The sequence below is a fragment of the Columba livia genome, chromosome 7 (genome assembly GCF_036013475.1).
Source record: "Columba livia isolate bColLiv1 breed racing homer chromosome 7, bColLiv1.pat.W.v2, whole genome shotgun sequence".
Lineage (NCBI taxonomy): Eukaryota > Metazoa > Chordata > Aves > Columbiformes > Columbidae > Columba > Columba livia.
The window spans coordinates 34,413,642-34,432,160 of record NC_088608.1 but is presented as its reverse complement, the minus strand read 5'-3'; the positions used below and the strand labels follow the sequence as shown (position 1 = coordinate 34,432,160).

The following is an 18,519-nucleotide window of genomic DNA, read 5'->3' as shown; positions in this document are numbered from 1 at the left end:
ATGAAGCGTTAAAACATCTTGCAGTCATTGTCTTGAAAACCTGGCATTTGTCTAGCTGTCTAGACAGCTGGAACAACAACAAGAAAAAAGATTATCCATTTGCATACAGTAATCCTCTGTCTCCTTTTTGCATTTAGCCTTCCTATGAGAGCTAATAATGGCCGGGGTGCTGGATAAATTTTCCTTTATTATTGCACTGCTTTCTCACTTTGGGGGTTCACCCTCCGTAACTATTAGCATAATAAGGCCTCTAACAGCACTGCAGTGCAGTTCAGGCTACTTAGAAGCTGCACTAAGGGCTCAGTGGCTCAATCTGGTCTGTGTATCAGAGACAGTGTGGTGACAGGGACATGCAACTAGATCTATCAATTGCTGATTAGGTTTCTCCTCACTTGATGTCATGCTCATTTAGAAATCACTTAAAGCTTCAGCTGGAACGTGGAGGATTTATATCAACTTACAAGGTAAAGCTAACTTGATTAACTCCCAGGCAAACTTCTGCAAACGTTTTGCAGCATTCTCACCTTCATGTCGATCTCTTGCAAGGCTGTGTTATTACATTACCACACTTTTTGTCAGAGCAATGGGTAGCTGATTGCATTTAAGAATATCACTTCACTGCATTCATTCACTCAGCCCAGGTCATAATTATTTAGCTGTCCTAGTCAAAAAGAACAAGATAATTAGGCAGTAGAAGCCCAGTTGTTAAAGAAACGCAAGAAACAGCAAGTATGTTTCTCAAAGGACAGCACCTAATTAAACTCCTATAGAGCTCTTCACCTACAGGGTACTGTTTCCTCAGGGACGTTTTTTTAGAAGCAGGTTATTGAATGGAGGCACATTCTCAGCAAAGGCAGCAAGAGCTAATTACTGTTTTCTCTCAGAGTCTGCAGGTACCTGGACAGCACAGACCTGTGCTGAGCCTGCTGCTGCCTTTAAGGCTGGTATTGGGTGTCTCATTAAATAAGATGCAAGGTTTGGTTCAGCACAAAAGCCACACGCCACTTTCCATATTCAGGGCAGTGTTACTTAGATAAGGAGCACATTTTGTACCTTCTAGAAACAACTCCATAATCTGGAGAGTACGATCCAGACAGGTGCACCCTCAGGCTGCAGTGGCCCATGGGACATTCAGGAATGGGCTTGTGTTATGGGGGGATCATTGCCCTTTAGGACCAAACTGCTTTTTTGCTTTTTGTTTGTTTGTTTGTTAGTTTTTGGTTTTGTTTGTTTGGTTTTTGTTTTGGTTTGGTTTTGTTTTTCTTTTTTTTTTTCACAATGAGAGTGGTAAAATACTGGCACAGGTTGCCCCGAGACATGGTAGATGCCCAGTCCCTGGAAACGTTCAAGGCCAGGCTGGACAGGACTCTGAGCACCCTCTGAGCACCCTGATCTGGTTGAAGATGTCCCTGCAGGGGGGTAGGACTAGACGACCTTTGAAGGTCCCTTCCAACCCAAACTGTTCTATGATAGTACACAACACTCCCACTCAATCACTTCCAGAGAGCCATGCTCAGGTGTGGCAGCTTTACAGAAACTGGACATCAGTTTGGAAAGGCACCTGTAGTGCATTCAAGTACCAAGAAGTATTATTATATCTCTGGGTGCATTCAACAGAAGGAGAGAATTTTTCCCTACAAATACCAGGCTATCCAGCAAATGGAAAGGATGAGTCACACTGACCTCCTACCCAGCATATTAAATATGTTCAGTCACAGACTGAAAGCTCATTTATTTTATCTATTCACCCCTCCAGCTGACAAGGTCAGTCAAATGTCACTGTATGTTTAATCAGCTAGAATGAGTTAATCAGAGTGCTTGAGACTAAGTGTCTAGTTTTTTTATATAGTGTACACTTTTCTCTTTGGATATGGTTAGAGTCTTGTCTTCAGAAGATTAATATGTCCTTCTAAACAGTGATGGCAAGCTGCACATTGCCAAGTTTTAAACAGGCATGGTGTCCATTCCCTCAACCAACCCAAGTTAATCAGCATCCAACGTAACACCGAGAAACAGTCATTGTCTTATAACCCCTTCGAAGTGCTCAGCAGCATTTCACTGCATCATTAACCATCTTGCCAGTTCACAAAAAAGGTTAATTCAGTCTAACATCCTATTTTGGTACAGCCAAAAGAAGTTGCCTAGCTAAGAACATAAAAGGAATCACATCATGACTCCCTCAGCCACAGCCAACTTCAGCTCAGATATGGTTTTCAGTATTTAGGAGCTTACCTAAGAAGTCCCAACTTAAAAAAAAAAAAAAAAAAGAAAAAAATTAGAAGCAAATCTATAGCTTCACTTTTGCTTCTGAGCTCTTTCCATTCCTGCTGTTACACAGGACATGCGGTATTCAAATGCACATGTACTATGGATTTATGCAAAGTAGCATAACGTTCTGTTCAATTCCCTTTTTGTGCTTGGTTGCCACAGAGCTCATGTTTCCATAGAACTAACCAAAAGCTCATTTCAGAGTGCTAAATCGTCTGAAGAAAACTCATTACACATGAAAATTAAGAATGGGTAAACACAGGAGGTGACCACACTGAAGTGCTTCTGCTGTTTTCCTATCTAGGCAGCACAGCTGCAATCTCAGTGGTTCAACTGTTCAGTCTTAGTCCTCACTTTCCTGAACTCAAACAAGTGATTTGGAACAAGCTGGGGGAAAAAAAAAAAAAAAGGTGACAAACTTCACTGACATCAGTAAACTCTTCATTGAAAATTAACCACACTGGCATCTTGGCTTACACATGCCATAAAGCTTTAGCAGGAAAGAGCATCAAGCCAGATTAGAAAAATTGATTAATCCCTGCAACGGAATGGGTTTTTACCAGTGCTGTCCTACCAGGCTCTTACCGTGGGGGCACCAACTGGTCCAAATGGCCAGACACATTTATGTCAATGAGGCAGGTCCAATGGCAAGCTGGGAAGTCAAGCCGCAGGTCAGTGTGGGGTCTAGCGAAGGTAACCAGCACTGGATACAGCCCAGTGACCACAGCAATAAGGCAAGCCCAAGGTCAAGCAGCAAAGTCAATCAATACATTGGGGTTGAGATCACCAGGGCCTATGACCAGGTCCTCACAACAGACTTCCTTGCAACAAAATCCACAAAAAGCACCTAAGGATGTTGAACTCGTAAATAGCTTCTCCGGTTATTTTATTTCCTTTTTATCTTTGCAAGGATATTGTGCATTAAATACCTGCCAGCAGTTTACCTGAGAAAAGAGAAACTGTTTGTCCCAGAGCAAGAGCTCATGCAAAATACTGGGATGTTTTCTTTTTTTCAGTTGAAAGAGTTGAAGTCTGAAGTCTGAAGTCTAGTTCACAGAGATAAAGATTTGCTTGCAAGAGTTCATCATTAGCTTGTCTAAAACTGATCCAGTCAAATTTTAATACATTTTTATGGTTTATTCCAGTGAGACAAATGCTGAGGTGAATATCACCATCAGGACTCTTCACAAGGCAGCCTGCTGACCAGATACCCCATTGAAGCTTATGCAGGGACTGATCATATCGACTGGCACTATGAACTCCAGTGTCTTCTTACTTCAAACAGCAGGTTAAAGTGATGGAAAGAGGCTGGCAGGACACAAAAGGTGCTCTTTCATCATATGCATTGTGCCAAATTATTGCAATTTTTCAGATAATGAATGAAGTCTGGGATCTCAGACAAATTCATAAATTCATTCAAGCTTATTGCATCACAGATGCAGGACTAAAAGTTGACTGTTACTTTCACACAAGCAATAGTCACAAAAACTCCACAATATCTCCGTTAACCTCAGTTGCCAGATAACCAGTAACTTCTTTGTGGAGAATTAACCTCTTCAAGGACCAAAAGTCCTGCTCAACTATGTGCATAGTGAATTATTCCTCACTTTGCACTTCTTTGGCATCTTATTTTATATCATAGTCATTATGAAGCACAATTTGGCCATTGCTGAGACAACTTTCTTTTCAACAATGCCCTGTTTCTGTTGTTGTTGCACAGGTACTTTGATGCAGCTGAGAGAAGCTCAGAGCACTTTTAGCAGGTTTACAGTTCACTGTCTTGTTTCAGGTTACATTGATTTACAACACCCATATGCCACACATTTCAAACATTGAGCCCTTTGTACACATCCAAGCAAGCATTTGATTAAGTATTTCCAGACAATCTGGCCCAGAAAACGGAGGTGAAAGCAAGATGCAAGTCTGTTGGTATCCCCCACTTGGATAAGATCCCAACTTTGTTTAATTCTTTATGTTGTCCACACTCTTGCCACATGTTTCAATATAGATCAGATATGATTAATTATATTTACCTGGCTATGCCTGCAACCTATACAGTTCAGCGACAAGACAGATGCACTTCTATCTGATATACATCTCTGATTTGGCTCTTGTTACATTTTGAAACACTTTCCAAGTGGTTTCAGTATTCCCTTTTTACACAGGAAAAACAAAAACAAAACCAACTGCTTACTGTCACTTTGTCTGTGCCATGTTTTCTCCTTAAAGGTCCAGAACTGACCCATCTATTACATGGTTTTCACATCTGGTTTGCTCTGAATCCTCCCCCAGACGTCTAACACTGAACCAGAACTTTGGATCAAGTATCACATGTCTCTCCAGATCATGTACAGGGTTTCAAGCAGAAGGTGATTGTACCCAGCCCCTGGAGTCTCCTGCAGGAACAGTGTTATTGATTGCCTTTATTGGTCCCGTTACAATAATAGCCGTTAGACAAATGTGATCAATTCTTGTATTTAACTGCCCCATTTCCCACTAAATACTACACTTCCAAGTTGATTCTGGTTTTGCTTTTCACATCAGAGACAGTGGCAACTGCCCCCAACATTATGCAATGAAAAATCCCTTTGAAAGGTTTCTATGCAGACTGTTTAGAGGAACCAACAACTCTGTTACATCTTTGTTTTGGTGACTGTGATAGCGGAAGCTCCAAGGCACTCTAAGATTGCTCACTCTTGCCATAGTAGATGAATTGACTGTTACAGAGGGGAATTTTTCTGGGAAATTACTCTTCACTTCCCTGTATTTCTTTGCAATGCTGAAGTTGCTTTACTCTGTCCTTCCCAGTCGTTTCCCCATTTTTACTTCAAAGCATAGTTCCTCTTTGTAGTGTTTTCATAGGATTTAAGATGCAGAGTTATCACATCATGCTTTCTGCTTGAGATTAAGCACCCAAGAAAGGAAAGAACAGGCTGACATGAGTATTGTAACAGTCAATGGATCCCAGCCACGAGCCCAGAGAGAAGACCAGGTCCTTCACTCTGCCAGGAACAGTCAATTTACTCAAAGAATGCAGAACTAGTATGCAATAGTGAACGTTAATGAAGCCATGCTCTTCACTGGTTTTTTTATTCACTAGCAGACCTTGATACCTTACAGTGATCCTTGGTGACTAATCTGGCTTCGAGAGCAGTAACACAAACCCCAGTGTATCTGCAGAACTGTGTGCCCCCTCAGCTCTGCAGCCCAATCCTTACTGTGCACCCACCCCAGCTACAGCTTTGACCCCTGTCCTCTAAAGGTGGGGTCTCAAGCCATGAAATCAACTGTTTCCACACACGTAAGTTATTCAGATTGGCATCAGACAACCAAGTTCATGGGCAGGACTGGTACACCCTTGAAGTACATTCTTACTGAAGTCACCTTTATTTAGACGTGAGAGCCATGAAGCAAAGTTCTGGATATATGCAATTTAGCTCACCATTAATTACCAGCATCCTGAAGCCCTTGCTTGAGATGTTAACTCTGTTAATTTCAACATACCGTGACTTGCACTTACACTATTCCTAAAACAAAAAACAAACAGTAACATTTTTTTTCCTCTTGAGCATGATACTACTAATAAAATTAGCAACTCCCAATTAAGCCTTTTTCCCTTAAAGAACAAAATACAAAGCTGAAATTAGCTTTTGAGACTTCTGCCAAGTATTTCATGTTAGATAACCATTCACCATCCAGATTTCACGTTCTGCAAGGCAATGGCAATTCCAGGTCTACTTAGCATGCATAGCTACAGCAGATGTGCACATGTGTTTGTCAGCTGTACAAGGAATGAGTTTTCTATCCCATTTTCCAGTGTAAGAAACAGAACCACTGCTACAATAATTTATCTCAGCTTTGAGAGTACTTTATCCCAGGTTCCTTACATATAGCTTAACACTACAGCCTCCTCTAAATTGCTCAGGGAATATTTAAAGGTCTACTACACCTTTTTCAAATGAAGTAACGAATAGATAAAACACAGGTAAGCATTTACCATTCTGAAGAGAGTGTACCTGAAGTGCTACTACTGGAGACCACAGCAGAATTTTTTCACTTCCTTTATTAAATTTTGTGATGGCTGGTTTGACTTCAAACCTTGCTGATCTAAAACTCTGCAGCCTTGTCTGGAGCACTGAGGAGTCTGAAGTAGCAGCTTTAAACACTTCCCACACAGATCATCAAAATTCAGCTGAGGGCCGAAGTATAACGTGGCAGATGTACTTGTGACAGCTCGAATGATTGAAAAGGATTAAGTAAGAATCCATGACACACTTTCATCTTACTTCATCCAGCCAACTATTCAGAAAACTAGAACCAAAACTCCCCTGTTTTTTGACCCTTGAGACCTGGGTCAATGGCAGTCTGTTGTATTCTCTATTGAACTAAGGACAAAGGGCAGAGACGTGCCGGCATCCGAGCTCTCTGCCCAGAAATGCAGGCGCATCATTTCTGTAGTTTGCTCAAGTCAGTTGAGTTCAAGGAGACCTAAGCCTACAGTTTATCTTGCATTTCAAAGTAGTGACACAAGTTGAAACTGTAGACGATACAAGATGAGGCTGAGCTTTGAGGTGTTTCAGCTTTGTATGCTTTGAAAGCAACTCATTCCATGCTGCAGATATGTGCTAGTTTTGCTGCCTTAGAAACACTTTCAGGGACACGATAGTGCCACAGGAGCTGTCCTAATAGTAACAACTTCACTTTCTTTGAAGGGTGTCACAATTCAGTCTTCTGACTTTAAATGATGTGTTGTGCTCAAAATCCCCAAGACCTGTTTTGACGGCTACTGAACCACACATGGCCTCTCTTTTTAACACAGTGAGTTGATGTACATGTTCATGGAAGGCAACCTGAGATTTGGACAAGTCCAAAGCATTTCTGGATGAAGCTAAACCTACACAGAAAACAAGACATTTCTTTACCCGTTACCTTCTTTAGATGTAAGGAGTGCAATTTAGGTACCCTTAGTTAAACCAGAAGTTGCCTCTTTGCTAGACAGTTAGTGCTGATGATTCTCCAGGTCTGTAGTAATTGCTGAGCACTCTCCAGGAGCCTCCTGGTATCCAAAATATTATTGGGTATCCAGTTTCAATTTATTATCCTTGTTCCCAAATTATTTTTTTTCAAATGATGGAAAGTTACACACTGGAATGAAAAAATCACACCCAGCTTAGTAAAAACAATCTAAAGCTTCATTTTATTCTATGATAACAGTTCTGTAATGGGTACACAGGAAAGATATTTTCCATTTCAGTATGTACTCTAGCAGCAAGTAACTGATGAGCAGGTCCCATGGTGCCTTTGTGATATTGAATATGTCTCACCATATTCTAAGCTTGTTCAAAGCTTAAAATCACAGAGAACATGTTTGGCTTTTTTTTTTTTTTATGTTAATGTTATGATACATGGCTGCTGAAGGGCTTTTGAACTGCAATTAATTAGTGCAGAGGCTTTAGCAGCTGGGAACACTTCCAGGACTCCACCATTAAGCCCAGTTTATGAACAGAACTAGGTCAGACAAACCTGGTCAAACCATAAGTGAAATGTGACAGTGGAAATGTGCCAGGAGCACTTCCTTGTCTCTAGACAAATAGCCCACAGGATTTCATTACATCTTTATGAGGAAGTTACAGCTACAGAAAGGGGGCATACAAGGTGATGTGTAAAAGCAGCGAGTACCAGACCCTTTCCAGGGAATTCTTCCTGGCATCTTTGCACAGACTGCAGTGCAGTGCAAGCCGGCCACAGAAGCCCTGTTCCTGCTGTGACACTCCTTGAGCTGCAAAAATGTGAGTTGTTACCAGGGAGCTGTTAAGCAGCTCAAAGAAGTAACACAGCCACACAGTAAATCCCACTAGCTTCTGTGGTAACCATGCCTGAGTTGATAACTGACAGCCCTTTGGGGCAATGCAGTGTTCAGGGACACTGTCCACTGGGAACAAGGGGCTGCTGTGCTGCTACAGCATGCAAATCACCCCATGCGGGAATTTTGCACATGGGAAACCTGAAGGGCTGGGGTTACCGTGCCAGGTAAATATCACTGATATGTATAGGAATAAACATCATCAGTAGGACTACTGTCTTTGGTACACAGCCAGGCCCATTTGTAACACGCAGTGGGGCTGTACTCCAGATGTTGCTGCTGGGAGTCCACAGCCATCCCAAGAGCACAAACAGTGAAGTGAGCAATCCTACACACCCACCGTGCCTGCCCATGGAATTAGGTGGTGCCCAATGGCACTATTCTTGTTGGCCAGGCAGCCTAGAGTTGAGCACCTGCAACTCCCTTGTCAAACTTCAGTTTTTCTGATGTCAGCATTACCAGGCAGCACTTTCCTTGCCATGGCACACACGAGTGGCAAGAGCAAAAAGGACAACACTTCTTATCTTAAATGTAGGGAAGTACCATGGTCAGCCATGACTACCACCCTCAGCTTTGTTTTCATGCTCTTTTGCATCCCTTCACCGATTAGTAATGGCTCATACTCCCCCCCATAACGCCAAAGAAAATGTTTTGCTTTCTTACCAGACAGATGTGTGGATACATAGCTATCAGACAGATGTGTGGATACATAGCTATCAGACAGATGTGTGGATACACAGCTATGTTCTGCAGCTGTTATATTTGAACTGCAATCTGCCATCTAGGATCCACACTATTAGCCACTTGCACAAGGTCATGCTCTTAAAATAAGTCACATGGGATCTTCACCACCAAGGGACTCATGGTTCTGATTTCTGTCTTGCCTTCAGATCAAAGGAAACATTTGTGGAAGCACAAAGTCTGTGAAGACTCGTTTGCTACCTTTCTTTTCTGGAGGGCAACAGGGAAGAACAAGGGCAGATCGCCACCTCTCCCACACCAGGAAGATCCATTCTGCTATTTAGACCTCCAGTAATGGAACATGAGTAGTATCTCAGCAACAGGTACATCTCACTGTGATGTTTCTGAGAGCATGATATTCCTCAATAATCACCTATGGGCCTTTGTACTATAGCATCCGGTTCACAATTTTGCCAGACCTAGTTGTTTTGATTTTTTTAAAATTTCTTATCCTGTTTCTTCATTCCTTATCACTGGATGTTATAGCATTATGCATATTAGATGTTATTAAAAATCAAGGTAATTGTTCTAAAAGATTAGTTTCAACGAACCTAGAGTGACTTCTCCTGTGATTTTTCTGCAGTAAGTCAATAGCACGTTTCTGAAAGTTCCAAGGTAACAACTGAGCCTACAGTTTTCCCTAACATTTAAAGCCCTGTTATCATACCACAGCTGAAGTGAGATTCCAGCTTAACATGGAATTATGTGGTGAATCAAGTATTGATTCTCTGTCAAGAAAGTGACAACAGCAACAAGCTTAGAGACACATTAAAAGTGGTGATCACTTTTAGCCATGATAAGAGCTCAATAAAGTGCTGAGTATCTCAGAAATGGCATACAAAGCTGTCACTGGAATCACCCTGGTATAAAATTCAGGATGTTTGCTGAGCCCTGACTCAGGGTTACTGATATCACATAACCTGCAACTGAACAAGTTTTTTTACTGCATATGATTCAAGTTTATGCTGAAATGAAACTGTCTAAGCTTTGCAAAGCACAGGCAGAATGTAGGACTTAAAACCATCTTTCTTCATCTGAAGAAGCCATTTATTTTCACTGCAAACATCTGAAGACCCTGCTTTAAAACTAAAACACAGACCATTATCAGCCTGAGCAAAGCTGCAGCACAACTCCAGATCCGACCAATGTCTTTGCTTTAATGGAGATAATAGTTCTGTAAATCTGTAAATACTGTAAATGGCTTTACAGTAAAACTTAGATTACCAAGAAGCCAAAATTGGAGCAGTTTAAGTCATGGTTCCTTTCAACATTTCAGAAAATTTCAGGTTAGTGAAAATCCAAGTCCCTGGGGCTAGAATCGAGAGGTGACTCTAGGACGCCTTTCCCCATGTGGTGAACACATACAGTTATTGCTAGTTCACTGCTCTGCAGCAGAATACTAGTTCACTTCTGAGTAGAAGACCCTTGAATTAGGATTATTTGACCTTGCAAGAGATTTGATTTATGCTCCCACCTTCAGAAACGCAGGTTGCTTTTGCCATCCCACTTTTTTTCAAGTAGATTTGGTACAGAACAGAATTTTCCCGGTTATGACAGGAACACTGAGGAATGAGCTACAGCTTCAACATCCCCTTGTTGTTGCTACTCCATAATTAGTATTGTTTGAACTAGTTGGCATTTCTCCTAGAACAGATTTCACACTGTGTGAATGAGGTTAATTCATTAGTTACATTTGTTTCAAAGCCTCTTGAGCAACCTAATCACTCTGTAATAGTAACTGACTGACCCAAATCTTTACCCAGTAAAATAACAGAATTTTATCCCAATTTGTTACCAGAAGAAGCTTAACCTAATTTAAGTTTTTGAAGTTTTTTACCAACGTTTCACTGCAGAATATGACAAAGATAATTCAGAAAACTTGATGTTTCCATATCTGTTTTCCATATGGGCTTGATTTCAGTCTTTATGGCGATGTCAGTACTAGTAGGCATAAAGACACATCTCTAACATTCTATCTCCTCTATTTTTCCAGACACACCCTGCATATTAAACAAAACACTGCTCATACCAGCAGTAATCACACGAACAGCTGGGGATTTAGATCATGAACAGACGCCAAAACAGTCAAAGTGAAACGTTGCTTACAACTATCAGCTAGACTTGTCTTAAAACTTCTCTTGGATGGTCCAGGAGTCCTTATGTTCTCAGTTTTCTCAGTTAATCCCCTTTCTGCTAGGTCTGCAGATGAACCTCTGTGTCAAGCTGCCTGTGATATTTGGGTGTATTTATATTAAATCCTGTCACAGATAGGGACAGGATGCTTCAACGTGTTTGTTTTGTTTTTTTTTTTTGTCCCAATCACCATTTCAGCTACTTGTTTAGTAACTAAAGGCTAGTCCTGCCAAATTCCCATTTCAGTAGCCAGGAAAGCATACTCCATCATGTTGTAACAAAGCATTAGTGGAAAGTAATAGTGAGTGCTTTAATGAAATTCCATGAGAGTTCTCCATTCCCAAGATCTGTACTTAAACATGAGCTTCATGGATTGTGAATCCCACCTGTAATTTCTCTGTGGAGCTTTTCTATAATTGTACTTCCATTAAGGTCAAACTCTGCAGCTTGTTTTTACTGGCACATTTGGGCTCAGGTCCAAAAGTAAAATGTAGTTGTCCGTATGCCTTAAGCCCACAGTCATCAGTTTCATATCCTCAAAATTCTTGCCTGCACTTTCTGTAGAGTTAGACCATGGTGGACAGATGGGGAATAGCATAAATTGGATAAGTGGACTCATCTGTAGGAGCTAGAGCTGTTTGAGATGTTGATTCAGTGCTGCTTCCTTGTTACTGAATACCTTCAAGGAATAAAGTACCAAAATCAGAATGAAACCATCTGATCTAGCTTTCTGAGTCACGACAATGAGTGGATCTGTCAGATGGGAAGGAGGAGTAGGAGGCAGATGGAACTATGTTACAGACCTAAGCACAGCACCAACCGCATGGGATCACAGTGCAGTGTGAAGCTTCACCCTTGGAAAGCTTTTACCCTCAGTAAGGAAAACCAGTGACAGAAGGGTAACCTGCACTGGGGCCATGACCACTCTATGCACTGTACTTAAAGCCCATCAACCCTTCTGTACTTGTAAAAATTGTCTGAGTCTCATAACCTCCGCAAACCTGGAGAAAAGCACCAATTTCAGTGATCATCTCACCTTTGACAAAAACAAACCTAGAAAAGCTGTAAAGTGCCCAAGCGAGCCATGTCCCAGACCACAGAAAAACAAATCTAGATTAGCCAATGCTCATAGCAGCAGTGCCAAAGTCATTATCTTTGCCGATTCGTATTAGAGGTTGATGGAGCACTTCAGATGCCTGACTCTCTAAAACAGAGTTTAATAGTGAAGAGAAGTACCCAGTATCGCTCTGTGCATCACAAGCAGCATTTCAGGCTAATCTCAGCTGCAGGCACAGGAAAATACGACTTATTGTTATGGCCTTCTTACACAAGAAATCTATGTAAGCTGCAACAGTAGCTTATATTTTGCTTTAATTTTACAAAGCTTATATGCAAGCTATTACGTAGCAAAAAATCAGGGTAGCAAAAGCTTCACAGATCTATGGATCAAAGTATTACAAAAAGGATTTATATTAACACAGGGTTTTAATGCTACAGTTCTTTGTGTGTAGTAGTTGCATTCATTTACAGTTGAGACTACCCTGGGAGTTGTTTTCCACATCTTAGACAACCATTAGATTTAGACCTGGAAGAATCCAAAGCACACAGCAACAGTGGAAACAGTCAGCCCCAAATACAAGAGTGGTTATTGCTTAACTCTTTGCTCAATTTGGCATTTTCTGGGAAGAAAAGTAATGTGAGGCAATGCTTCTGCTCAAGATCAGGATAGAGAGAGGCAAAGGGAAGAATTACAGATTACATTTACTAGCTTTCTACATACCACTACCTTATTCAAACAGCTTATGGTAAATAAAAGCAAAAATCCTCTCATGTTTCCATCTTTGTTAATACCCTTTAGTGGCACTCACAAATGGAACTAGAGAATTTATTCTCCTTGTGGTTTTTTTTTTTATTCATTCAAGAGTTTCCTAGTAGGATTAGAAAATAACAAAAATTTATCCCAATTCCTGCTGAGAAGGACGAGGGGAGAAGAGGGGGAGAAGACACAGGTATCTGTGACTGGAAGTCACAACTGAGACCACCCCACACTGCTGACACCCTGGGGATGCGGTGAGAAGCTACTGTGTTGTGTCCTCCCCTCTGTCCTGTGTCTCCACTGCGTTCCCAACTGCAGATGACAACCTCGCAAGTATTACTGGTAGAACTCACAAGTACTGACCCAGATAGGAGGTTGAGCTCCAGAGGTCACTCAGCCCCATCCATGTCCCCTTTATTCAATGACATAAAGGCGGTTCAATTCATATTCATATGAGGGTGAAGGCGATTTGCTGTTAATTAGATATGCCCATTCTTCAGGCAATGTGTTCAGGAGTACCCAAAAACTCAATCTCATATCACAGCTTCCTTTGTCACCGCTATAGTTTGTTCTTTTTTGCAAGCCATCATATCAAGAAGCTTAATGCACAGACGTTAGTGGGACTATTTAAATATCAGATAGTAGTTACTATGTGTATGGCATAAATCGGTAGCAACTACTTACCTCAGGCATAATAGCTCATGTATTATGTGAAAGAATTCACTCAGAGGTGACTGATAGCAGCAGCACTGCAGCCATTAATTGGAAGATCTCCCTGCAGCCTTCATTCAGCTCTGCCAGGTCACCATGGGTTTACAAAGACCTGCAACAGAGCATCAGTCGATAAGCCAGAGAACAGATACCTGCTATGACACCGGGTGCTATTGCTCATGACACAATTAAATACTGTTTTTTATGATACTCCTATTCTTCTTCTCGCTGCCAAGCTTACCAAGCTTTTCCTCTCTTAAGCTGTTTAGGTTAAGAATTCATTTACAGCAGGAGAACAGCTATTTCCACCCTGGACATCACATGATATACACTGCTTAGGTTTCCAGGTCTTAAATAGAAACAAAACAAACCAGTTTGATTTTTTTTTTTAATATGGGTCAACAGATTTGACAAATGAATTAACTTTACAAAAACCTTTACCTCTTCTGTCCTTAAGACCTATCTTTACCAAGTAACTAACACACAAGACAACGGTTACTTGAAAAGAGAAAATATTGTTAAAACATGTGAAGGTAGTTGCAGCTAATAAAGTAAACAACTGCACCACGAAATGAGCATAGCTGCTTCTCAGCCAGAGCTGTGTGTTCAAATAATGATATTTCATGTAAATATTTTTTTTGAGGAGAAAAAAAAATATTGAAACTATTGTGTCCATCGTCAGTAGGACAGGTGGATATGGTTATCTGAGGCCGTCCCTTACCGAGATGTCCTTATGACACCTGAAAGGTTTTGTGTGTTAAGGTCTGCTCCACGTTTTACAGCTTCGGAGCTCCAATCCATGAAATATTGATCCTAAAAAAGAATTCATCAACGTGAATTCCTAACCCTGCATAGAGCTGGCTTGCAAATTATATTGTTAATAACACTTGTTTATGGTAACAACAGCAACACTTCATTACACCGTAATTTAGCAAAAGTAAATGAGACATTTACGACTACTGCAGGCTTTCTGTCTGGGAAGGCTGTTGTTTCAGACACTGCGATGTCTCTGGCCGGGGTCTGCACAAAGATATTTGGGGCAACACGGTATTTTGGACGCTCGAGGAGGCACAACGACGCGCAGCTGTAGCTCGTCGAAGGCTGGTGCCCGGTGGGCACGGACACGGCCCCGCAGCCACTGCAGGTGTTAGCAACTTGGACTGAGAGCGTTACGCACAAACCTGGCGGTCCGATCCCGGGTTCCAGCGGCCCCGTGCCCGCGGGGCGAGCGTGGCGGTGACCTTTAGCACCCAGAGGAGCAGCCAGACCCACCGCTCCCGCACGCGTGGGAGCGCGACCCCCGCGCTGTCTCATCTCCCCCCCGTCCCCGGGACTACGTTTCCCTCCGTGCCGCGGGGCGGCGTGCGGGGCACGGCTGGCGGGCTGCGTGGTGACGTAACCCGGGGGCGCGGCCTGCGTGAGCGTGGAGCGGGCAGAGCAGAAGGACGCGGGGGGGATTGGGGCAGCGCGAGGCGGACGGTTGGTGCTGGTGGGAGCGGGGCCGCGTGCGCCGCCTGCACCGCGCGCGAGAGGAGGAGGGGCCGGCCGTTAGCTGCGGAGTTGAGGCGGCGGCGGGGCTGGGAGCTCAGCGGCGCCCGCCGCGGTGCCGCCCTCCATGGGGCTGGGGGCGGCCGGCTTGTCCTGCCCCGCCGGCGCGATGAAGTGACAGCGAGCGGACGAACCGCGGCGGCGCCCCTTGCGGGCTGCGAGGCGAAGGGTTGCAGCCAGCCCGGCCCGGCCCGGGGCGGGCGGCGGGGGGTCCGGTGAGTGAGGCGGCGGCAGCGACCGGGGCTCGTCCCCTCTGCGCCCCGCCTCCCCCCCCCCGCCGCCGCCCGCCGGCCTGCGCGGGGGGCTCGGTGCGAGCGAGGCGAAGAGAGAAGGCGCCGGGCCGGAGCGGGCGGCGGACGGGAGCGGCCGCGCCATGAACTACCAGCAGCAGCTGGCCAACTCGGCAGCCATCCGGGCCGAGATCCAGCGCTTCGAGTCCGTGCACCCCAACATCTACTCCATCTACGAGCTGCTGGAGCGCGTGGAGGAGCCGGTGCTGCAGAACCAGATCCGCGAGCATGTCATCGCCATCGAAGGTGAGCCGGCGGGGAGCGGGGCAGGCGGCGGGGGGTGCGCTCGGCTCCCCCAAAACCCCTCGGCCCTGCGTGCGAGGCCCTCCCGGGCTCACTGGAACAGCTGCCCGCCGTCCCTTCCTCCGTCCCTTTCGCCGTCCCTCTGCGGGAGGCTTTTTGGGCAGGGGTCTTGGCCTGTTCTCCATCGGTTCTTCTGCCCTGAACGCCCAGGGCGGTCCCTCGGCGTGGGTTTAATCTGCGGCCAAGCGAGGGGTGGATTTGTTGCGAACAGTCGGTGCTGCGGGTAGAAGTTGTTTTTGCAACTTGCCCGCTGCTGATGTGCGGAGCGGCGGGCCGGTTAGGACCGAACTGAGGTCAGAAGGATGATGCTCGCTTTGCCCGCAGAGTGGTTGGAGAAAATGCGATTTTCTTTGGTGCTCAGTGCAGTTTCTGAGGCAGATATTTAAAGTACGGGTTCTGATTTAGTTGGAGGTAAGCGAGTAAACAAGGCGTGCAGCTGGGTTACAGAGCAGCGGTCTGTGCGGCAGTGTAAGAACAGGTTTGAAGGCAAGATGGAGATAACAGACTCGTAAGCTTAGAGTTGTATGCATTTGTCTCTGAAGGAGCACCGCAGAGACTTCTGAACTGCATAGCAAGTGCAAAATAAGAAAGAAATAGTTGGTATTGGGAACTCTGCAGATATTTTTCTTAACGAGCATAGGAGTTAAAAAGAGCAAACAATTGGCCGAGCACCTGTATTTTTAAAAGAAATTGACTTATTTTGCTTATTAACTTTCGAAGCTTTGCATTATATGCTTTTGAAATTGACATAGTCTGTCAGTTTCTTGCACCGGGTTCGGGTTAGCAAAGTATGATGTACAGCAGCTGAAATAGAGAGCTGCTTAAAGCCAGCTTGTGTTGTTGGCCTATCTTGTCCTTAAATTATATGTAATAAAAGAAGTCTTGCTGGAAAAGCTGCTATTCAGAGTGTTACTTGAAAGACTGTGTTATTTGCCTGACTCTTAAGCAATGCAGCTTAAATAGACAGACATGATGTTTAATGCTGTTAACATTTTAAGGAGGAATGGGCAAAAAATTCCTCTTTAGTGTCTTGCATAGACAGTCATTGAGGCTGGCGGTGCCTGTCACTTATTAGAAAACATAGCTGGATGCAGAGACTTAACTGGGGACTAAGTATGCGGTCGAGTTCTGTGCGTTTTCCCTGTTGTATTTGACTTTGCTGAAATTATGGTGTGTGGTTGTCAGTTTTTGCACCCCTCTTGGGAATCATTCCCCTTAGCTCTGCTCTTTCACTGAAAAGATGGAAACTTATTAACGAATATTGCGGGAAGGATGTGGCATAGGCCCTGCTGTTCCTTTCCCAGTGCTCCTGGTGTTTGAATTTCTGTAGGATAGATGACACCTTCAGCAGAACATTTTTTTTTTTTTTTTTAAATGGTAATTAATACATTTGTATGGTATACATATGTTTATTGATCAAGGTGTTTGAGATATAGTGATGCAACCAAGTTTGTGTTGAAGCAGGGAGGAGGATGTGAAGCATTGTGTGCCTTTATCTTCACAGCATGTGACTTAATGTTAGTCTTTTCATGTATTAATGATTTGTGTTACCTAACTGCAGCTCAGCTCATTTGTCAATCACAAAGAAGTTAAAACCAAAATAGCAGCCTGCAAATCTGTTTCAAAAGCAGAGCTGATGAGTAAAATTTTCATAGACAATTTGCTGCCTAACTTACATTGGACACTGAGTCATGAAACCAGTAGATCTGATTCATGGGTAAGATTTATCTAGAAAGTAAGTGTATATTTTAAGTCTTTTCTGTTCCGAGGCCTCTTCAACTAATTCTTAAATATTAAAAATTGCAAAAACCTAAAAAAAAACCCCACCCCAAACAAACCAAACTCCTTTAGTTTAAAACTCCACCAGGTTGTGTTTTAGATAAACCTCCTTCATCTATCTGTTTGTCACTGGTACCAGCTTTTAAATCTATTTGGTAATGCCATATTGATTGTAGGAAGAACTTAGAAATACTCATTTGTTTTGCAGCTGTTGCGGTCCACTTCTACTGCAAGGAGTTTAGTGTTAAAATGGTACGCCCCAAGTCTCAAAACCTTGTCTTTTTCACTGATGTGAATCAGTGATATGGTTGGCATGTGGCTGCCATGAGAAAATATTAAGTAACTTTTTGCTGAAGTAATTCCTTCCAGTGGAAGGAGAACTGTTCTTTAAAGAACAAGTAGTTTAATCACTTCAGACTGCTTTAAACTGTAGCTCTAACCAGTATGTGCTCCGTGAACAGCTCAAATAATACTTTCCTGCTCAAGAAAGGTTTGACAGATCTGGAGGAGAACAGAGTTGAATCTAAAGCAGTTTTAGACTTGTTTCAGTGGAGAACCTGTTACTTATTCTCAGAATTTCTTTTCGATATAGAGTGGCACTGTCTTCCCAACACTGGCTTTTATTGGCAACATACGGGCTCCTTCATTTTTAGACTTTGAGTTCTATTATAGGAGAGTCTGAACGCACTTGCTGGACCAATGACTGTTGAAATAATGGGGAGTTAAAACTGGCCTTTCAGCAGCAGCAACTCTTGATATTCAAGTACATTAGTTTTGTCTAATCCAAAGAGAACAACTACTAAACATTCCTAAATTGGATACTAAATTTACATGTCTATATTTTTTACACAGATTCCTTCCTTTTACTATTCTGTTAGATGTAGTACTGTGTAAATCAGTTCTGTGTGATATTAGTTAATTGGTTTTTTCCTTACAAGTTCTTGCAATTGCAGAGTTGCAAAGTCAACAGTTTAAAAGCATATGCTTTAATTCTCTTTTCTTTGCATGAAATTAATACCGAATATCCAAACAGTTTTAGATTATGTCGTTTAGGTTGTTAACTGTGG

General features: G+C 43.0%; 1 protein-coding gene across 5 annotated transcripts in view; it reads left to right on the top strand.

Annotated features, from left to right (window-relative positions):
* The first annotated feature begins 9,158 nt into the window (after window positions 1-9,158).
* Window positions 9,159-18,519, top strand: part of AGAP1 (ArfGAP with GTPase domain, ankyrin repeat and PH domain 1) — a 370,539-nt gene continuing 361,178 nt past the window's right edge. For 2 of the 5 annotated variants that reach the window (XM_065069193.1, XM_065069192.1), the window contains exon 1: window positions 14,944-15,616. In XM_065069193.1, coding sequence (XP_064925265.1) covers window positions 15,454-15,616 — 163 coding nt within the window. In that variant the 5' untranslated portion in view covers window positions 14,944-15,453. Of the gene's footprint in view, window positions 9,196-14,943; window positions 15,617-18,519 lie in introns of those variants that run through there. The other 3 variants (XM_065069199.1, XM_065069194.1, XM_065069196.1) reach the window with 2 other exon arrangements.